The sequence below is a fragment of the Rhinoderma darwinii genome, chromosome 3 (genome assembly GCF_050947455.1).
Source record: "Rhinoderma darwinii isolate aRhiDar2 chromosome 3, aRhiDar2.hap1, whole genome shotgun sequence".
NCBI lineage: Eukaryota > Metazoa > Chordata > Amphibia > Anura > Rhinodermatidae > Rhinoderma > Rhinoderma darwinii.
Genome location: NC_134689.1, coordinates 276,048,006 through 276,071,537, shown reverse-complemented (window position 1 = coordinate 276,071,537; position 23,532 = coordinate 276,048,006). Strand labels below are relative to the sequence as shown.

The following is a 23,532-nucleotide window of genomic DNA, read 5'->3' as shown; positions in this document are numbered from 1 at the left end:
ATATCCTGCTAGACGGCTGCGCTGACACTGGACTTGATATAACACAGTGGACCAGCACCAGCAGATGACATGGCCCCCAAACCATCACTGACTGGAAACTTCACACTGGACCGCAAGACACTTGGATTGATGCCTCTCCACTCTTCCTCCAGACTCTGGGACCTTAATTTCACAGTGAAATGCAAAATTTACTTTCATCTGAAAACAGGACTTTGGGCCACTGAGCAGCAGTGTTGGTCCACTGTGTTATATCAAGTCCAGAGTCAGCGCAGCGTCTACCAGGAAATTTTAGAGCACTTCATGCTTCTCTCTGCTGACAAGCTTTATGGAGATGCTGATGTCATTTTCCAGCAGGACTTGGCACCTGCCCACGCGGCCAAAAGTACCAATACCTGGTGTAATAACCACAGCATCACTGCGCTTGATTAGGTCTGATTTGCTGGCAAAACCCCATAGGGAATCTATAAGGTATTGTCAAGAGGAAGATGCGACCCAACAATGCAGACAAGCTGAGCGCCGCTATCAAAGCTACCTGTACATACTTTTCAGTAGGCCAACATTTTGGTATATAAAATCATTTTTCAAATTGGGCTTTTATAATATTCTAATTTTCTGAGACACTAAATTTGGAGTTTTCATTACCGGTTACCATAATCATCAACATGAGACGAAAAAGATGCTGGAAATAGATCACTCTGTGTGTAACGAATCTATATAATATAGGCGGTTCACATTTTGTATTGAATTAATGAAATTAACTTTTTGATATTGTAATTCATTGATAAGGACTGGTAGTTTCCTCATGCTGAAGCTGTGTTTACACGGGCAGTTTATGGAATTTATGTAATGATGATCTTGCTGTGTAAATGAGCTGCACTATATTGATTGTGAAAGGTATCCAAAAAAAGAGAACGTGAAGCAGCACTCAAAGTGAATTTATTCATCCAACATGGAACCACAACGTTTCACCTCCTCTATGAAGGCATTTTCAAGTCTTGAAAATGCCTTCATAGAGGAGGTGAAACGTTGTGGTTCCATGTTGGATGAATAAATTCACTTTATTTGAGTGCTGCTTCACGTTCTCTTTTTTGGATATCTAACATAAGGAGAGGTCACTCCTTTATTTTTGAAGCTTTGCACCAGCCTAGTCAGGCATTTGTTCAGTGCTGCTCCAATCCTCTGCTTTTTTTCTTGATTGTGAAAGGTATACCAGCTTAGAAATATGTTATCCATTATTGTTTTGTTGTGTCGTGTAATAGATTGTCTAACATGTAATAGGACCTTTTACTTCTTTTTACCATGTGAAAAAATTCTCTTCATGCATTTTTCTCTTCTGAAGGCAGATTTTGCCATCACTTTAGGGTGCATTTACATGAGCCGTTTTTGGACGCGCAGTAAAAACTCCAAAAATTGTGCAGAACGAAAAGCGCCAAAAACAGCTTGTGTAAATGTACACTAAGGATATGCTGACACGGCATATTTGAGGCAGAAAAATGACCAGGCTGATTTCAAGAGAAAACATCCTGTGAATCCGGGTGTTTTTGTAGCTGATTTTCAAAGCATTTTTGGTGTTTAAAAGCGTAGTTTTGAGGAGTATTCTTCTAATCTTTTTTTTTTTTTTTTGGAGTGTCAATGGAAAAATCTGCTCCAAAAACGCCTCTAGAAGTGGCATGACACTTTTTTTTCTTTTTACGAGGCCTATTTTTATGAGGTGTTTTTTTAATTAGTCAGCTTATAAATACGCCTCAGATGAACTACACCGTGTATTTCCCATTGAAATCGATGGGAAACTGTTTGCAGGCGTATTTCAAGTGTATTTTGGAGTGTAATACGAGAGTTTTTTTACACTTTGAAATCCTCCTAAAAATAAGCTTTGTGAACCTACCCTGAGTGTCAGAATCAGGCTAGAAAGCAGTCACCCCTGCACTCATTTAAACACATTGGTCCCGTATGAATTCCTTACACCGCTGGTTGTAATCACGCAGCTACCGTTGGAGAACAAGACAAAGCTTTATAAACACACATCCAGGGGTTGTGTACATTACCCCGTAAAATAACTCATGTGAGACCCATTATGGTAACCTTTCATTTACCCGAACATGTGCAATGCATAGCAAATAGACTCGCTAGCATCCGTGATCTAGTGATTGTTCGCAGCCCGCATCTTTTACATGTGGACTATATAGGATTACTCTGCATATCAAAGCAATATGTCCTCAACGACTCTTTTTATCCCTAACAACATAGGCTGAGGACCTGTAATTTACAACAATGTATTCAAAGCCAGCAGCAGTGTTTGCTATACTACCGTCAAATGCGTTCGGCTCTGTTCACACTGGCGTTTTTGCATTCCGGCATGTTTTCCAGTATTTTTGACAAGAGTAGCGAGTTCTGCAAAAGTACCAGAACCCTGACTAAAACCGGGTGGATCCCATTGTCCGATAGTGGGATCCAGCATGGCTGTCATAGCGATTTACCTTGTCGATGTTATGGTTTGACAGTAGTTGGATTTACTGCCAGTTAGCTGCTGTTTTTCATTTGCATTTATTTGTATTCAGCCTGTAAGTTTCTTCGCTTGCACGGTTACCAAGAGATTAGCTGCAGCATTTACTAGATGGCGTACTAGTGTATGTGAATGCAAACCCTAAGGAGTTGTCCTGAAAGCTTGAGGATTGTCAAACGTGTTCTTGGAAAGCAGTGTTTGTGTTCCTAAAGAGCGGTATTTCAGTGACGCCATGCACATACATAGTAAACCGCAGAACAGAGAGGGATATATCGTTTAGAAGACAACAGATCCGTTCTCACTAGATGGAGCCTGGTTAGGGTACGCGGTTGTGTTTTATTACGATATCGAGCTGCGTGTTCTGTTCTACATTTGTTATAAGTGTTGCTTGGCTTGTGATCATTCTGTATTTAGACTGTCATGTCCTGACTACTTGAGAGATGGGTTTCGTATATGAGCATCCCAATTTAGTAAAGTATATTATAAAATAATATTTTCTATGAAACTCTCTAACGCTGTGTGCTTTGCCTAACAGGAAAAATTTCCCTATGGCCTGTAGCAACCAGTCAGCGTTCAACTTCATTTTTTTTTCTAGCGCAGTTTAGACATGTCGTTGCCACGAGTAACATGGGGACTTTTTCACAGAGTCCGTTTTGATAAATGAAGCCCTGTATGTCATATATCTATACGTGTGTCACAGAGACATACACGGAGCTCAAACATTCGCTATTCTGTTCTTGTCCTAATCCGAAAGCAATAGAATTATTTCCAAAACATATTGGATAAAGAAAAGCTGAGGATAGGATGGAAATTCCTACCTTCAGCACTAACGTAGCTGTGAAATTAGATTTGTTTGGGCAGATACATTTATTTGATCAACCTATAACAGCTGGTGAGCCCACACTGTATATTGTCTTTTCTTGTTTATGTTGCTTTCAGAGTGTGTCTTTGTTTAAAACTCAATTTAGTGTATATATGTGTTTTATGTTTTACTGCATTCTCATTCTGAATTACATTGTAATCCAATATCTTTGATTCGCTTGTTGAGAAACCATCCAGTCTTTTACTTATGTTCCTGAAGCAGAGTTATGACATCTGAAAGAAAGCATAACATTCTGTAATATATGTGTGTGTGTGTGTGTGTGTGTGTGTGTGTGTGTGTGTGTGTGTGTATATATATATATGTATATAATATATATATATACTCTAACGTACAAAAGTTTGGGGTCACCCAGACAATTTTGTGTTTTCCATGAAAACTCACACTTCTATTTATCAAATGAGTTGCAAAATGACTAGAAAATATAGTCAAGACATTGACATGGTTAGAAATAATGATTTTTATTTCAAATAATAATTTTCTCCTTCAAACTTTGCTTTCGTCAAAGAACGCTCCATTTGCAGCAATTACAGCATTGCAGACCTTTGGCATTCTAGCTGTTAATTTGCTGGGGTAATCGGGAGAAATTTCACCCCATGCTTCCAGAAGCCCCTCCCACAAGTTGGATTGGCTTGATGGGCACTTCTTGTGTACCATAAGGTCAAGCTGCTCCCACAACAGCTCTATGGGGTTGAGATCTGGTGACTGTGCTGGCCACTCCATTACAGATAGAATACCAGCTGCCTGCTTCTTCCCTAAATAGTTCTTGCATAATTTGGAGGTGTGCTTTGGGTCATTGTCCTGTTGTAGGATGAAATTGGCTCCAATCAAGCGCTGTCCACAGGGTATGGCATGGCATTGCAAAATGGAGTGATAGCCTTCCTTATTCAAAATCCCTTTTACCTTGTACAAATCTCCCACTTTACCAGCACCAAAGCAACCCCAGACCATCACATTACCTCCACCATGCTTGACAGATGGCGTCAGGCACTCTTCCAGCATCTTTTCAGTTGTTCTGCGTCTCACAAATGTTCTTCTGTGTGATCCAAACACCTCAAACTTCGATTCGTCTGTCCATAACACTTTTTTCCAATCTTCCTCTGTCCAATGTCTGTGTGCTTTTGCCCATATTAATCTTTTCCTTTTATTAGCCAGTCTCCGATATGGCTTTTTCTTTGCCACTCTGCCCTAAAGGCCAGCATCCCGGAGTCGCCTCTTCACTGTAGATGTTGACACTGGCGTTTTGCGGGTACATAATGAAGCTGCCAGTAGAGGCGCCTGTGAGGCATCCATTTCTCAAACTAGAGACTCTAATGTACTTGTCTTGTTGCTCAGTTGTGCAGCGGGGCCTCCCACTTCTCTTTCTACTCTGGTTAGAACCTGTTTGTGCTGTCCTCTGAAGGGAGTAGTACACACCGTTGTAGGAAATCTTCAGTTTCATGGCAATTTCTCGCATGGAATAGCCTTCATTTCTAAGAACAAGAATAGACTGTCGAGCTTCACATGAAAGCTCTCTTTTTCTAGCCATTTTGAGAGTTTAATCGAACCCACAAATGTAATGCTCCAGATTCTCAACTAGCCCAAAGGAAGGTCCGTTTTATAGCTCCTCTAAACAGAAAAACTGTTTACAGCGGTGCTAACATAATTGCACAAGGGTTTTCAAGTGTTTTCTAATCATCCATTAGCCTTCTAACACAGTTAGCAAACACAATGTACCATTAGAACACTGGAGTGATGGTTGCTGGAAATGGGCCTCTATACACCTATGTAGATATTGCATTAAAAACCAGACGTTTGCAGCTAGAATAGTCATTTAGCACATTAACAATGTATAGAGTGTATTTCTGATTAATTTAATGTTATCTTCATTGAAAAAAAAACGTGCTTTTCTTTCAAAAATAAGGAAATTTCTAAGTGACCCTAAACTTTTGAACGGTTGTGTGTGTGTGTGTGTGTGTGTATATATATATGTGTGTGTATATATATATATATATATATATATATATATATATATATATATATATATATATATATATATATATTTTTTTTTTAATGAGGTTTAGAGCTTTTCCTCTCTGTTTAGCATATATCTTCCTGCCATCGCTGTGTTATTAGTTGACTGGTGCACAGTAGTTAGATTTTCAGTGTTTTAGGCCCCATGCACACGACCGTAATTTAGATCCGCGATTACGGACCATAATTGCGTATCAAAATACGGATCCATTCATTTCTATCGCCAACGGACACCTTCCCGTATATTTAGCATCCGTAAAAAATAGCACATGTCCTATTTTTTTATTTTACGGACCATGCTCTCATACTTTATAATGGGAGCACGGCCCACAAATACAGATGAGTGTCGGCGGCCGGCCATGCCTGTAAACATGTGCCGTGCACACGGCTACGGCCGTGTGCAGGGGGCCTTAAAGTATATTTCCATGTAAGGTAAAAATATATATATATCTGACCGCTAGATGACCATTCATATGAATACTGCAATTGAAACCATTAAGGCCTTGTTCACACAGTGCAGATTTTGCATGCATTTTTTAAGCCAAAATCAGAGTTGGATCCAAGAGAGCAGACCTACTTAAGGCCTTCCTTTATATATACGGTTTAGGTTCCATTCCTGGTTTTGACTTAAAAAAGGCATGCAAAATCGGCAGAAAATCTGCACTGTGTGAACAAGACCTTCGTGTCATGTTTTGGGAAAAAGGTTAAAACAGATTTATTCAGGACTGCGGAACAGAACAACAGAATAGAATGTTTAACACTTAGAGGGCTTAGTTACACAGGATATTTAGTTTTTAGGTGGAAATGCCTTTTTAACTGTTAAATGGTTGTCTACCATCAGCACTTAATTTATTTGTACTAAAATTGGAGGAACTGTGGAAAGACTGGTTGACGCAGGACCTGCCCAAAATGTAGGATTATCAAGGAATAAGGACTAAGAAATATGACCATGAATTGTTCAACTGCCGATCATTTGTCTATGGCCACCCAACAAACCTGTATATTAGGAGAGCACAGGAATAAACTCGGACAACACTTAATTCATAGGAGGAAATAATAGTATCGCAAATCCAACCTGATTTATGGCAGCCCTTGGTCAGGACTCTGCCAGGGAGCAGACTTTATATATTTTTGAATAATCCCATTGAAATGGGATAACAATACCAGCTTTATAATTCTTATCTTCAGTTGCTAGAAGGCTTTGGATCTTGATATATTGCTGAAGATCGTTTTATCATATATTTGCAGTTAAACCTTTTACCACTTAGTATAATCAATTGGCATAATAGATCATTTTATTTTTATAACTTTTCTAGGTGTTGATGAGCGGTCTGGTGCTTCCTCGTGGGGGACAAGTGGTCAGATGAGTCCATCCTATGAATCATCAAGGGTAAGTACGAGTGAGCATAGTCAAGACATCTATTTGACTCTTTAATGTATGTTTTTACGTGCACATAAAATACAAGATAGAGGTAAGAATCCGTACAAATTCAAGTTTGTAGCTAAAAGTCTGACCCAAGAAGACCCTGAGATGCAAAATACATAAAAAGTTTGCTTTAAATCTGTGGCAAAATCCACATGGATTACTTGCGGACTTTGTAGTAGAGTTCATCCCTTTGCACTTCAAAGGGGGAAATCTGCATCAGAAAGGGCACGCTGCGGATTTTTAAATCCTCAGCATGCTCTGACTTCCGCACAGATTTCTACCACAACATGTGGATGGGGTTTCAAAACCCTATTCACATGTTATGTACTGTAAATCGGAGTGGTTTTGCGGTTCGTACTCCGCACCACTCTGCCACATCTGAACATACCCTAACAGGTTGTGATCTAGCTTCCTGCTATTAATGGCAATTTCCTCCTTCCCACCCCTACCTTGCAGTGAAACTAAACCAGGCAGCAAAACGTTTCATGCTGCCCCCCAACTTCAAACAACCCCTAGAGCCCGGTATTATTCTTTGCTTTAATATGAGGCCAAGATCTAAGCTCTAGTCCTTATATTCAAGCCGCGGCAAGCATTCAAAACCGTGACATGTTAGGACTCCTTCACATTTGAGTTAAAGGGGTTTTCCGAGATCTAAAAATATTTTTATTAACAGTCTACCGCTTTTATTATCTATAAATAAATCCCCCTAATTACCTTGTTAGTTTTTCGGTTTCTTTTCGTGCTGTAAACGTTCTCTATTTACATGCCTCTGTTTCTTGACCGCTTCCTACGTTTACGGTGCACGCCATTAAAGCTTCCTGTGCAAATTCTAAACGTGTTCACAAGGCCCCATTAGCCGGTCAGAGTAGTACTACGCTATTCTATCCTGCAAAAAACAAAAAAAAACAAAAAACAACCTATACCTGGAGAGTATCGTGCGCAGGTCCTATTAATCAGAATTGGACCCCTACACAATACTCTTCGACTGTTAAATGGTTGCCACATAGTATCTTTCCCTGCCAAATCTAGGTTTGGGCAGCAGAGTACAACTGGAGGGACTTTGGTGACATCTTGGGTTGGCAGGACCATTCTTTATGATGTACTACACAAATAGTTAGAATAGCGGCTGAGACATTTTTTTGTATCTAGTTTCCACTGCAATTGGAATTCCCTGTTACTGCGCGGTTATTGGCTGATATTTGGATCATACAAACTTTTACTACGTTATGTTTACTGACAATTATTATATGGTAATCAGAGAGAGAAAAAAAGGATGTGTCGGTGCCACGTTATGTCATTTTTAAGAGACTAGGTTAAATGCTTCTGTTCATTCTCCTGGACCAGCGACTGTCACGGATAGCCTCGCTGTCTGTTGCCTCAAATCCAGGGCAATGTAACATGAGGTTCTTTTAAAATTATGGCCTTGGGTGGTTATGGGGTTAATTGGGTCAAAGTTCTGCAAACAGCTGTGTTTTTGTTTTGGAGAGCTTTATATCAAATCCCTTACTTGAAGTCTTTTGTTTGGGTTTTGCAATCGTGAAATGGATGTATATAACAATAACGTGTTATATGTCGTGTTTATAGTGGTTTGATTGTTTATGTTGTCCCCAGTCTCATGCTCTTTTTCCAGAAGTTCTTGTTTGCTGTGTTTAAGTTGGTGTTTTTTTATTTATTTATTTTTTGCAAATGTAGTTCTTGGTTGCAGTTGACATTCTGTAGTTGCAGATGTGTTTATTATTGCTTCATCTAAATACACAGTTCTTCTTTTGTTATTGCATTGACCACCCAATGGCAGCAAGTGTTTTTTTGTAGATCAAAATACAATTAAAGTGTTGAAGATGACTCTTTAATTTTGGTTTGTCTCTCACAAATGGTGTTCTGCCCTAAATATAGAGTATGCTATAGGTTACACCCCTGAAATAAAAGTACATACAATTAAAATAAATTTGAGATTGTGTAGCATGGTCATTCATGATTTTTACCACTCTTGGGGTCCACTCTTTAAATGGTTCCGTCGGGGTGTCCGTGATTTTACCGTAAATTATAGCGACAGATAGCCTCAGATCCCTGCCGGATCTGGGATGGAGGCCCCTGACGGAGCCTCTTCTTTTTTTTTTTTTTTTTTGGTGTGTGTGCGCAGTCTCGTCCGCTGTATAGTGTTTTTTTTACGGCAGCCACTAGGGTAGTTCTTCTGAAGCGCCGCCTTCTCACGGCGGCACTTCAGAAGCTGTTTTTCCCAAATTGGGCTCTCTGCTCCTGAAGCCCAGGCTGTTGCTAACAGCCACGGACTTCAGGGCAACGATCGGAGACCAATAGCAGTGGTCTCCGGTCATGTGAGCCCGTTTAACCCCTCAGATGCAGCGGTCAATAGCGACCGCTGCATCTGAGTGGTTTTAGAGGTAGGGGCTTCCTCTCTCACCCCATCGGCACCCCACGAAGCCGATAGCTTTTATGGATCCGGGGGCCTAGCAAAGGCCTCCAGGTCTGCCTTTAGTGAGTGCCTGTTAGGCCATGCCAGAGGCACGGCCTAACAGATGCCTGTCAGTTTTACATTGGCATGCAATAATACAGATGTATTGCAGAGTATTATAAAAGCGATCAAATGATCACATAGTAAGGTCCCCTAGTGGGACTAAAGAAAAAGTTGAATAAAGTTTATAATACATAAAAGTCCCAAGTAAAAAAACAATAAAAATGAAAAGCCCACCTTTTCCCGTTACAAAATGGTTTATTATGGAAAAAAAGTTACACACATTTGATTTTGCCGAGTCCGTAACGACCCAAACGATAAAAACGATTACATTATGTAACCCACATGGTGAACGCCGTAAAAAATAATGCCAGAATTGCTGTTTTCTGTTCATCGTGCCTTCAAAAAACTTTAATAAAAAGGATCATAAAGTTGCATGTACTCCAAAATGGTATCAATAAAAACTACGCATCGTCCCGCAAAAAAAGCCCTCATACAGCTACATCGGTGGAAGAATAAAAAAGTTATGGCTCTCAAAATATGGCAACACAAGCAAATAATTAAGAAAAAAAAAGTGTTTTTACTATGTAAAAGTAGTAAAACATAAAAAAAAACATATAAATTTGGTCTCTCCGCAATCCCAACGACCTGCTGAATAAAGTTATTTTATTTATACCACAAGGTAAACAGCGTAGATTTAAGACGCAAAAAGTATGGCGAAATTGCTGGTTTTTTTTTTTATATATTCCCCCGCCCCCAAAAAAAAAGTTAATAAAAGTTAATAAATCAAATTCTATGTACCCCAAAATGGTGCTATTAAGAAAATAAATAAAATACAACTTGTCCTGCAAAAAAACAAGTCCTTATACAGCTATGTCGACGCAAAAATAAAAAGTTATAGCTGTTTGACGGCGACGATGGAAAATCTTAAATTGCTTGGTCATTAAGGTTTAAAATACCTTTGGTATTCAGGTGTCAAACTGTGCATTATAATAGAGAGGGTGTGTTTGGAATACCCCATTCTGAACAAGGATACGAATTAACAGAGCTTTACAAACACTCCCTGAAAGCTACATGTATAAACCATAGGCATGATGGGAATATTCTTGACCTTTTACTTCCTGCCTAGAATAATAAAAGATCTAGTACTGAGAAGTGTTTTCTCTCTACTTACCTTTCAATATCTGATTTTTGGTCTGAGACTGTGTATCTCTGAGAGTGTGTCTGTTTTATACTTTTAAAGCACTTGTATGCAGGACTGTGAAGTCGATAAGTCGAGATTCCGACTATGACTCCTCTATTTTTCACTGCCTGGCTTCAACACCATCATAAATGGCTCACGTGTAATAAGCCCGGTTGTCTGTTTGCTGTGTATAAAGGTATGTGTGGTTGGTAATGTAAGAAAAAAGATAAGTGTGCCCACAGATAACTTTATGCAGCTCTAAGTGTACCTAACTTTTCAGAAGACTTTTCAGCATAAGCTTTCAGATGTGTGTACATGATGAGTAACACTATTTCTCGCCGTTATATGACTTGTATATGGCATTTTTTAGCAGTTTTCCCCTCTGCAGGCTTTATCTCTAATTCTCAGTTTTCCCTGAGCGAGTGGGTGAAGCCTAACAGCCATCATGTCTTCTATACATTGCACACATAGGAGAGGAGAATCCTGCTCTCCTATCTCTATCCATCACATATATACAAGCTACAGCCGCTTTAAGGAGATTATACTGCAGTAATGATCTGTGTAGCCGATAATCCAGCACTGGGGTGAGAAATAACACTTACCATGAAGCTCCAGCACAACTGTGTGTGTCTTTCTCACTCTGTTCCTGCTCCCCCTTCATAGAGTTGTAGGAGCAGCCTATCTGTGTCTGACTCAATCTGCCCCTGCTCACTTCTCTTTCTACCCCTCCCTTTCCGTATACTTGTTAGGCAGCGTCTGTGTCTTTCTCTTTGCTCCCTCCTCTTGCTTCCCCCTCCCTTCTCCATAGACTTCTATTGGAAAGCAGTGAAGAGACACACCTCCACTTCGTGTAGTCCATCTCCCCTGCTCTGTATATCAGGTAGACCATTAGATTAGCACAAGTTGTTTGAAAATGTACTGTCCATTTAAAAGTGCTTTGGCGTTTTTCCTGTTTTGTTGCAATACAACCTTGAATTAAAATGGATTTCTGGGGGGTTTGTACCATTTGACTTACACAACATGCCTACCACTTTGAATGTGCAAAATAATTTTTACTGTGACACAAACAATAATTAGGACAAAAAGCAGAGAACTTTAATGTGAATAAGCATTTACCCCCTGAATGTCACTACTTTATGGAGCCACCTTTTGCTGCTATTACAGATTCAAGTCTCTTAGGGTACGTATCTATTAGCTGAGCACATCTAGACACGGAGCAGTTTTGCCTGGAAAAATGGACAAAAATCTCCAACTCCAAGTTAGATGGGTTGCTTTTTGTACAGCAGTCTTAAAGTCATATCAAAGACATTTATATGTTTCCCCTTAAACCACTCCAGTGTAGCTTTAGAGGTATATTTAGGGTCATTGTCCTGCTGGAAGGTGGAGCTCCGTCCCAGTGTCAAATCTCTGGCAAACTGAAACAGGTTTTCTTCAAGATTAACCCTGTATTTACAGCCATACATCTTTTCTTCAATCCGGACCAGTTTCAGTCCCAGCCGATTAAAAGCATCACTACAGTATAACGCTGGCCCCATCATGCTTCCCTGTGGGAATGGTGATCTTTGGGGTAATAGGAAGGGTTGGGTTTGCACCACACGTCGCATTTCCCATACTTCCATCTCCGACGTGGATCTTTGGAGTTCCTTTAGTGTTATCATTGGTGCATTTGTTGAATCTTTGATTAACCCCTTCCCGCTCCTGGACGTACTATTCGGTCATGGTAACCATAGCGTTCGCGCTCCATGACCTAATAGTACGTCTCGGGAGTAACGGCCATTTCGGCCGTCCTCCCGACACATACAGGAGCTGTGACAGCTGCTGTCTCGTACAGCAGCTGTCACAGCTCCTACAGCGGGGACCGATTGCTGTGTCCCCGCTGATTAACCCCTGAAAAGCCGTGTTCAATAGCGATCACGGCTTTTTAGGGGTTAAGCTGCCATCGCCGGCCTGCTACACGATAGCGGCCAGCGATGGTGACTATGGCAACCGGACACCAAACAATGGCGTCCGGCTATGCCATAGACGGAAGCCTAGTGGGTCCTGACAAAGTCAGGACCCACTATGCTTGCTGTCAGTGAGTAGCTGACAGCTCTGATACACTGCACTACGCATGTAGTGCAGTGTATTAGAATAGCGATCAGGGCCTCCTGCCCTCAAGTCCCCTAATGGGACAAAGTAATAAAGTTAAAGAAAAGTTAAAAAAAGATGTGTAAAAATAAGAAAATAAAAGATTTAAAAGTAATAAAAGTAAAAATCCCCCCTTTTCCCTTATCAATCCTTTATTATTAATAAAAATATATAAACAAACAAATAAACTATACATAATTGGTATCGCCGCGTCCGTAACGGCCTGAACTACAAATCTATTTCGTTATTTATCCCGCGCGGTGAACGCCGTAAAAGAAAATAATAATAACCGTTCCAGAATCACAATTGTTTGGTCACTTCACCTCCCAAAAAATGGAATAAAAAGAGATCAAAAAGTCGCATGTACCTAAAAATGGTACTGATCGAAACTACAGTTTGTTACGCAAAAAATAAGTCCTCGCACGGCTTTATTGATTGAAAAATAAAAAAGTTCTGGCTCTTAGAATAAGGTAACACAAAAAGTGAATGATTGTTTACAAAACGTATTTTATTGTGCAAACGCCATAAGACATAAAAAAAAACTATAAACATCTGGTATCGCCGTAATCGTATCGCCCCGCAGAATAAAGTGAATATGTCATTTATAGAGCACGGTGAACGCTATAAAAAAACAATAGTAGAATTGCTGTTTTTTAGTCACCGCGCCACTTAAAAATAGAATAAAAACTGATCAAAAAGCCGCATGCACCCCATGAAAACTACAATGAATTTCTCAAGGGGTCTAGTTTCCAAAATGGGGTCACTTTTGGGGGGGTTTCCACTGTTTTGGCACCACAAGACCTCTTCAAACCGGACATGGTGCCTAATGAAAAAGAGGCCTCAAAATCCACTAGGTGCTCCTTTGCTTCGGAGGCCGGTGCTTCAGTCCATTACCGCACTAGGGCCACATGTGGGATATTTCTCAAAACTGCAGAATCTGGGCAATACGTATTAAGTTGCGTTTCTCTGGAAAACTTTTTGTGTTATAAAAAAAATTGTATAAAGAGGATTTACTGACAAAAAAAAAATGGAAATTTCACCTCTACTTTGCTCTAAATTTCTGTGAAACACCTAAAGGGTTCATAAACTTTCTAAATGCTGTTGTGAATACTTTGAGGGGTCTAGTTTCTAAAATGGGGTGTTAGGGGTTTCTAATATATGGGCCCCTCAAAGCAACTTCAGAACTGAACTGTAACCTAAAAAAATAAATAAATTAGGCAATACTTTGCTTCTTACATTATACTGATAATGAGCCGTGCCCACCCCGAGATGACCCCAGTTTTGACCGTTTGTATAAACGGAGACCCCTATTAGACCGTTTCAGTGCCCGGTTTTCCCAAGCATACACCCCCGAGAAGTGTATTTCTATTGATGAGTCCTTGGTACATTTTAAAGGGAGGCTTCAATTCTGACAGTACCTGCTGGGTCGGAGGGCAAGGTATGGCGTGAAGATGTATAAGCTGTGCGAGAGTGCATCAGGGTATACCTACAGGTTTAGGATATATGAAGGGAAGGACACCAGAATGCCCCCCCCTTACTGGGAGTTAATGCAAAAATTGTGTGGGATTTGGTGCACCCACTGCTGGACCAGGCTTACCACCTCTACCTGGATAATATTTATACCAGCGTCCCACTCTTCAACTGCCTCGCTTCCAGAAGTACTGCGGCATGCGGCACTGCTAGAAGAAATCTGAGAGGCCTCCCTAAGACTCTGCTTGGGCAAACAAGAATGGGTGAGAGCAGGGCACAATCTAGCAGCAACATATTGTGTGTCAAGTACAAGGACAAGAGAGATGTCACACCAGTACCCATGTAACAGTACGATGTACCAGTACAGAAACCAGACTGCATCCTGGACTACAATAGGTACATGGGAGGGGTGGACTTGTCAGATCAAATCCTGAAGCCCTACCGCGCCATGCAGTGTGGTATAAGAAGCTGGCCGGGCACCTCATACAGATGGCATTGTGCTATGTCGATGTGCAGGCCAGAGGGGAACTTTCCTGGAATTTCAAGAGGTGATTATCAAGAACCTAATCTTTAGGGACCAAGAAGGGGGGGGGGGGGCACCCTGTACTTCTGGAAGCGAGGCCACACGCATCGTACCAGGGCAACACTTTCCAGGAGAAGTTCCCCAAAATGGCAAGAAGGGAAAAAGTCAAAAGAGGTGCAAAGTCTGCTATAAGAGGGGGATAAGGGAGGACACAATATATCAATGTGACATGTGTCCCGAAAAATCAGAGCTCTGTATGAAAGAGTGTTTTAAAATTTATCATACATCCCTTGGTTTATAATTTACCCCAATTTTACTTACCCTGATGTACTCCGCACAGCTTATCCCCCCCCCCCTCGTCTTTCCCCTCTGGGCCCTGCTGCGTGCACAGTCAGCTGATAACAGCCACATTGAGCGTATTGCCATACCCAGGAGAACCCACATTACAGTTTGTGGGGTGTATGTGTCCGGTCAAAATGCTCACTACACCTCTAGATGAATGCCTTAAGGGTGTAGTTTTTAAAACGGGGTCACTTCTTGCGGGTTTCAACTGTACTGGTACCTCAGGGGCTTCTGCATACATGACTACGCACCTGAAAATCCCCAGTAGGCCAAATCCCATGGGCCCAAACCGCAGTTTATCATCACAAATGGGGTATTGCGGCACTCAGAACAAATTGCGCAACAGAATGGGGTATTTTGTTTCTTGTGAAAATAAGAAATTTTCAGCCAAAACTACATATTATTGGAAAAAATTGTGTTTTAATTCCCAGCCCAATTCAAATAAGTTCTGTGAAAAAACTATGGGGTCAAAATGGTCACAACACCCATAAATGAATTCCTTGAGGGGTGTAGTTTCCAAAATGGAGTCACTTCTGGTGGGTTTCCATTGCTTTGATACCTCTGGGGCTCTGCAAATGCGACATGGCACCCGAAAACCAAACCAGCAAAATCTGCACTCCAAAGAACACACATCGCTCCTTCCCTTCTGAGGCCTCCCATGGGCCCAAACGGCAGTTTATCGCCACAAATGGGGTATTGCTGCACTCAGGAGAAATTGGGCAACAAAATTGGGTATTTTGTTTCCTTTGAAAATAAGAAATTTTGATCACAAATGACATCTTATTGGAAAAAATTTCATTGTTTTCATTTCACAGCCCAATTCAAATAGGTGCTGTGAAAAAACTGTGCGGTCAAAATGGTAACAACAACCATAAATGACTTCCTTGAGGGGTGTAGTTTCCAAAATGGGGTCACTATTGGGGGATTCCTACTGTTTGGCACCTCCACACCTTTTCAAACCTGGCATGCTGCCGAAAATATATTCTAATAAAAATGAGGCCTCAAAATGCACTAGGTGCTTCTTTGCTTCTAGGGCTTGTGTTTTATTCCACGAGCGCAGTAGAGGCACATGTGGGACATTTCTAAAAACTGCAGAATCTGGACAATACATATTTAGTAGTGTTTCTCTGGTAAAACCTTCTGTGTTACAGAAAAAAAATTGAATTCAATTGAAATTCAGCAAGAAAAATTTAATTTGCAAATTTCACCTCCACTTTGCTTTAATTCCTGTGAAATGCCTGAAGGGTTAAAAAACTTTCTAGATGCTGTTTTGAATACTTTGAGGGGTCTAGTTTTTAAAATGGGGTGTTTTATGGGGGTGTCTAATACATAGACCCCTCAAAGCCACTTCAGAACTGAATAGGTACCTTAAAAAAAAGGCTTTTGAAATTTTCTTAAAAATATGAGAATTTGCGGTTTATGTTCTAAGCCTTGTAACGTCCAAGAAAAATAAAAGAATGTTCAAAAAACTATGCCAATCTAAAGTAGACATATGGGAAATGTGAACTAGTAACTATTTTTGGTGGTATAACCGTCTGTTTTACAAGCAGATACATTTAAATTCTGAAAAATGCTATTTTTTCTAAATTTTCTCTCAATTTTGCAATTTTTCACCAATAAACACTGAATATATCGACCAAATTTTACCACGAACATGAAGCCCAATGTGTCACGAGAAAACATTCTCAGAATCGCTTGGATAGGTTTAAGCATTCCGACGTTCTTACCACATAAAGTGAAATAAGTCCGATTTGAAAAATGGGCTCTGAGCCTTAAGGCCCAAACTTAACCCCTTAAAGAGGCTCTGTCACCAGATTTTGCAACCCCTATCTGCTATTGCAGCAGATAGGCGCTGCAATGTAGATTACAGTAACGTTTTTATTTTAAAAAAACGAGCATTTTTGGCCAAGTTATGACCATTTTTGTATTTATGCAAATGAGGCTTGCAAAAGTACAACTGGGCGTGTTGAAAAGTAAAAGTCCAAGTGGGCGTGTATTATGTGCGTACATCGGGGCGTTTTTACTTCTTTTACTAGCTGGACGCTCTGACGAGAAGTATCATCTACTTCTCTTCAGAACGCCCAGCTTCTGGCAGTGCAGACAGCGTGTTCTCGAGAGATCACGCTGTGACGTCACTCACAGGTCCTGCATGGTGTCGGACGAGCGAGGACACATCGGCACCAGAGGCTACAGATGATTCTGCAGCAGCATCGGCGTTTGCAGGTAAGTCGATGTAGCTACTTACCTGCAAACGCTGATGCTGCTGCAGAATCAACTGTAGCCTCTGGTGCCGATGTGTCCTCGCTCGTCTGACACGATGCAGGACCTGGGGAAGTGACGTCACAGCGTGATCTGCCAGAAGCTGGGCGTTCTGAAGAGAAGTGGATGATACTTCTCGTCAGAGCGTCCAGCTAGTAAAAGAAGTAAAAACGCCCCGATGTACGCACATAATACACGCCCAGTTGTACTTTTACTTTTCAACACGCCCAGTTGTACTTTTGCAAGCCTCATTTGCATAAATACAAAAATGGTCATAACTTGGCCAAAAATGCTCGTTTTTTAAAAATAAAAACGTTACTCTTATCTACATTGTAGCGCCGATCTGCTGCAATAGCACATAGGGGTTGCAAAATCTGGTGACAGAGCCTCTTTAAGGGGTTAATACCCTTCATGTCTGATCTGTGAGTTTTGGTGGGGGGGAAGCCTTCTCTTGTCAGGTTTGCAGTTGTGCCATATTTTTTCCATTGTGTTCTAATGAATTTAACGATGCTCAGTGGGATGTTCAGAGTTTGGGATACGTTTTCTTTATGACCCAACCCTGATCTATACTTCTCCACAACTTTGTCTCTGGCCTGTTTGGAGAGCTCTGTGGTCTTCATGTTGTTGCTTAGGCCTCATTTACACGGCAGGGTTTCCCGGCCGTGTGCCGGCCGTTCATAAATCGGCCGGCACCCGGCTGCATTAGGAATGATAGACCCCTAATGGGGCTATTCACACGACCGATTTTTTGACGGCCGGGACATGCTCTATCTTCGCCCGGGTCTATGGGGCCGGGTATTACACGGCCATCACTGGAATGTGTTCCGAGTGATGGCCGGGTTTCCCGGCGCTTGCGCTCTATCTCCTCCTCCTCACAGCGCAGAGTGCATGTGAGGAGGAGGAGTTGATGCCATTCTGACGAATGGCATCGCTGTACACTGTGTTGCAGGGCCGGGGTGTACAGCAGGTGGAGGGAGCGCTGAGCTGGCTCCCTTCCCCTGCTTGTTAAAAGCACCCTGGCTCGGCGACACCTTCGATGGCGCCACTAGTAGCAGCAGTTGCTGCTGCTGCGGCTGCTACTACTGTAGCGACGCCACTATAGCAGAGCGGGGAGGTATCTCCCCGCTCTGCTATGTGCTAGCCGCACTTTAGCTCCTTGAAGGAGCGGAATCCCCGTGTTTTCGGGGATTCCGCTCCTGGACAGAGCGCTTGATGTCTCTGTCCATATCTGGGCAGTGACATCAGGGGAAACTCCTGAAGCGGAATCCCCGAACACATGGGGATTCCCCTTCAGGAGCTGCCGCTGATGTCACTGTCCGGATCTGCCCGGCCCGGCACGGATGCATAACTTTATGCAAACCGGCCGGGCAAAATGGCCGATTTTACCGGCCGACACTCGGGCTCGGGAACGACCCGGTCGTGTGAATCCCGCCTTAGTGGTGGTGTAGCCTTTCAGAACAGGTGTATTCATACTGACATCATGTGACACTTTGAGTGCACACAGGTGGGACCTTTTTCAACTAATTATGTGATTTCTGAAGTTAAAGGGGTTATCTGGGCTTTTAAAATAGATGGCCTATCCTTAGTATAGACCATCAATATTAGATCGGTGGGGTTCCAACTCTGGGCACCCCGTTTATCGTCTGTTTGAAGGGGTCGCTGTGCTCGTACAAGCGCTGCAGGCCCATCATTGTTTAAATAGGTTTTATTCCGGTTTGTACTTCACACGCCGTTATTTTCGTATTGGCTGTACGAAGTATTGCAGCTTTGTTCCATCAATTTTAAAAATAATGGATAACCCCCTTTAAATTGTTTAACCAGATCTTATTTTGAGGTTTCATAGAAAAGGGGGTGAATACATATGTACTCACAACGGTTTAGTTTTTAGTATTTTTATTTATTATTTTAAACTAGGAATTTTTTTTTTCATTCCACTGTAACAATTTGGACTATTTTGTCAGTTCCATTACATAAAATCAATTAAACATCCATTTTAATTACAGGTTGTAATGCAACAAAATAGGGAAAAACACCAAAACGGGAGGAGAGTGGAGGGGGGTGAATACTTTTTCAAGGCACTGTACATGTCAGGTGCAAGTCTGAATGGGAGTAAACGAAACATTTTAAAAGTGTATCTGCTATACTTGCCTTTAATACGCTCTTCCTGCAGGCATGCCCAGGCAGGGCTGATTCAACCATTGGGCAAAAGCTGCACCTGCATCGGGCCCCCTGTTGGTGGCACCGTTTTCAACTTTGTTTGCAGTCTCTGGATGCTGACACCGTTGAAAACTTGTAAGGTGGATTTAGTGGCGGACATCCAGTCACAGAGGGGACGTGTGACAGTTTTGTGTGTCTTCCCCTGTGTATGTGTCTGTCAGCCTTTTTGTGTCCTTCACTTTTTATTCATTTTCTGTCTTTCTTCTCCCATTCTGTGTCGGTGTGGCCATTCTCCCTCCTGTTCTTTTGTTCATCGGTGTGCAGCGTCACTAAGTACTCTGTAGTGTTCTTGGTTGTGAGGGAGACCGTTTTCCAGACGACCAAGCTTGGAGAGCGGAGAATTACAGCGTCCGCTCATTCTGAGCCTAGTGTGGATGCAGTGTAGTTTCGCCATGCCAGCTGAGCGGGTTTGTCTGAGTGCTGAAGAGGAAGAGGATAAATTCTGACTTTTTAACGAAGGGCCTTGGAGCAGCAGTGTAAAGATACTTGGTCTAAGGGCTTATTCAGATGAGTGTATTATACGTCTGTGTGCTTTCCGTTAAAAAAACGGACAGCACACGGACCCATGCAATTCAATGTTTTAACGGACCGTGTAAAGAGCCTGTGAAAAAATAGGACATGTCCTATTAGTTTTCACGGATCCCTCAATAGACTCGTCTATGAGGACTCAGTGAAAACGAGTCCCACGCGGTAGTTTTTCACGTCGAGTTTACACTCTTTCGTCTGAGTAAGCCCTTAGGGAGAAGAGAGCACAGAGAGGTTATAACCTATTTTTCGCTGCTAGAACACCCTAGTTATCACTGTTTTTTGATAAATCGGGGCCTTATGTTGATAGAATATAAGTATATGATGAAAATCTCAACATTTTCATAATTTATTAAAGTAAATATGTAAAAGCTATTCATTTAATAAATTAATACAATATTAATAATATATAATGTTTTATATTTTTTATTTTGAAACCGTATTTGGGAAATTTTTACCGACTCCAACTCCACCCAAAACTGACCTCCATTCCACAGCCCGGCTTGAGTGGAAGATTCAATTTGTACCTCAATAGGTTTCCTTTACTGATGAAAGTAGAAATATGTGAACTCTTAAATAAATAATTGTTCCTGGTTTGATTGGATGAGACATTCTGCACCCCATTAAACATCCAGAGTCACTCTGTGTTTCACAATGATTATACAGTATAATCACGGAAACATAAAATCGTGGCTTCTCGGCACCCTTCATTTCTTCTTTCTCACTGTGAATGTTCATCACACATTTAGTGGCGATTCACAAGTATTGCAGCCTTCTTTTCCCATTCACTCCAATGGGAGAAAAGGCTTCAATACTTGTAATAACTGCTAATTGCATGTCGAAGATTCACAGTAAGCAAGAAGAAATGAAGGCGAAGCAGCGCTCGTACAATCGCTGCTGCTCCTCCAAAATAGCTGATCAGCGGGGGTCCCGGCCGGGAGTTGGACCCCGACCCATCAGCTATTGATAGCCTATCCTGAGGATAGGCCATCTATTTTTGTTAGCTGGAAACCGCCTTTAAGAGCGTCAAAATATGGCCTGCCTTATCCAGAACAGGGAACCGGTGCCAAAAGCAGGTCCAACTCTGGAGGGCCCAACATGTCGATGCATTTGTTGAACCCCCATTGAGCCTGCAGGAACTACAGGTACTCAGCAACCGGTTACCCCAAGTATATTTACTTTACTCTTTCCCTTTGCTTTTAAAAAAAATTTAAAATGAAACTTGTTTTCTGTTGCCTGGTACTATGGTATACACTTACGGAAGTTAATAGAATTAATCAATTGGGTGATCATATACAATAAAGCCCTGTGAAAGATGAGGGGGGACTTTACCAGTTTTCTGCCATAAATAAAGTTTCAAATGCATCAAAAGATGCAATAGCGTAAATAAAATGCGTTTTTTTTTGTTGCATTTCTGTAGATTTATTGCGCTTTAGCAAAAAGTGTGCGGAGCTCAGCAAAAGGGGATGGCGGGACCATTGCCGACCTCACACATTTACTATAATTATTATAGAGGAAATTTACACTAGCTCGCAGCTGGCCTCCATTGCCTTTTCTGGTGCACGGACTGCAAAAAATACTACAAATTTATTAAGAGGCGTTCAATGTAAGTTTTGTCCCTGCTTAGTGGAAATTTTTGAGATACTGTAACAACACAGTCTAAGCTGTATGGTAATCTATGGTGGGTCATGTTCACCGGGTTTAAAGAAGCATGACCAGCCAGTCCGTCATGAATTGACACATTAGGCTTCGTTCACATCTGCGTCAGGGCTCCGTTCTGGCGTTCCATTGGAGATTTCCGTCAGAACGGAACCCTGACTGAAATGGGGAAGGATCCGTTGCAAATGGTTTCCGTTTGTCTCAGTTGTACAAGGGTTCCATAGTTTTGATGGAATGAATAGCACAGTCGACTACAGTATAGCTTCCGTTAAAACGACGGAACCCTTGCACAACTAAGACCAACGGAAACCATTTGCACCGGATCTGTTACCATTAAAATCAATGGTGATGCAAACGGAAACCTATGTTTTCCGTTTGTTTCAGTCAGGGTTCCGTTCCAACGGAATGCAGAACGGTGCGCTGACGCAGATGTGAACAAAGCCATACCTCGGCTGTCTGACAGCTTGAAACAGACATTCTGATATCTTAGGCAATAAGTGGAAGTGTTACTTTACTATTGGCATATGTAGTGCTAGGAGCAATGTTTAACATATTATTAGATAACAATAAAAAAGCTACATTTACTGTCCGCAAATACGGATCTGCAATTGCGGAAGCGTTCATAGACTTCTATGGGCGAGTCCGTGCCGCAATTGCTTGTTTTCATATTCTACAAAAATATGATTATTTTTATTGAGTATTCGGTGTTATGCAGAAAATCTAGTAAGGTAATGCATATAAACGAAATTTGTGTGTGTGTGTGTGTGTGTGTGTGTGTGTGTGTGTGTGTGTGTGTGTGTGTGTGTGTGTATATATATATATCTCACAACGGCCTATTAAAACCGTACATGATTTAAGAGTGTCCTCACACGCAATTAGCAAGACTGTCACATAATCTGCTTAATACTTTTCTCTCTCTTCCCTAGGGTTTTGCAGACAGCCCTCATTATGCTGAACACTTGAATGACAGTCGATTAGGGCCCCATGAAGGATTGTCCCCGACACCTTTCATGAACTCAAATCTGATGGGTAAGTAGGTAATGCTTGTAAGCAGCCCCTAAAAGCCTCTTTTCTTTCAAGACATTTACCATTCCTTGTCTGACTCATCCCCTGGACTGCACAAAATATGTCTCAAAGGGAAGCTGTCACTAGATTTTAGGTCACTGAACCACCAGCTTGTCGTTCTACATGCCCCTCTCAAAACTGTCCATTTTAGCATTTTGTCTAAGCGTGTGCTGTATGTAAATAACCAGAGAAGAGTCAGGAGTGGAGTCCAACGGCATCCTGCACATGCTCAGATAAGGCCAAGGTCGGTAGTCCTGGACCAGGACTCTGCTCTAGTCATTTACATATAGCGCACGCTGTATTATAACTTTGTTTTAGACTAAATGCTGAAGCGGACGTTGTTTGGGATGCTAAACTCCAACAGTATAACGACATTCTGGTGGTTTAGCGCCCTAAAATCCGCTGACAGGTTCCCTTTAGAAATAACCTTTTTAATTTTGTTTTGTGCACATTTCAAGGGCTGTGTTTTTTTAAGAAAAAGTATTTAAGGTTTTTTTTTTCTACGTTTTTATTTTTTTTATTATTTTTTATACAAAGTACGAACCTTTTGTATTTTTGTATACAATAGCGAGTCTCTAATATAAGAATCCTGGCCAGTAATATCTCCTAAATGTCTGATTGTTGGGGCTCTAAGAAAGGGGCACACTTTCTTTTCCCATGGGCTGGGCATCTCCATATAAGTGGGGTCTCTGAGGTCAGATCCCCACTGATCAGATGTGTATTGCATATCAAATTGATATGTCATTAATGTTAATTTTGAGGAACACTCCTTTAGGCCCCATGCACACGGCTGTGCCTGTAATCCCGGCCCGCGATTACGGGCACGACCGGCCGCCTGCATGTTTGAAAAACAGTGCAGTTTTTGTGGCA

At 41.5% G+C, this 23,532-nt stretch overlaps 1 protein-coding gene across 3 annotated transcripts in view; it reads left to right on the top strand.

Annotated features, from left to right (window-relative positions):
- Positions 1 to 23,532, top strand: part of TCF12 (transcription factor 12) — a 187,194-nt gene that overhangs the window by 48,277 nt on the left and 115,385 nt on the right. For all 3 annotated transcript variants that reach the window (XM_075857958.1, XM_075857957.1, XM_075857956.1), the window contains exons 4-5: positions 6,713 to 6,786; positions 22,524 to 22,626. In XM_075857958.1, coding sequence (XP_075714073.1) covers positions 6,713 to 6,786; positions 22,524 to 22,626 — 177 coding nt within the window. The remainder of the gene's footprint in view (positions 1 to 6,712; positions 6,787 to 22,523; positions 22,627 to 23,532) is intronic.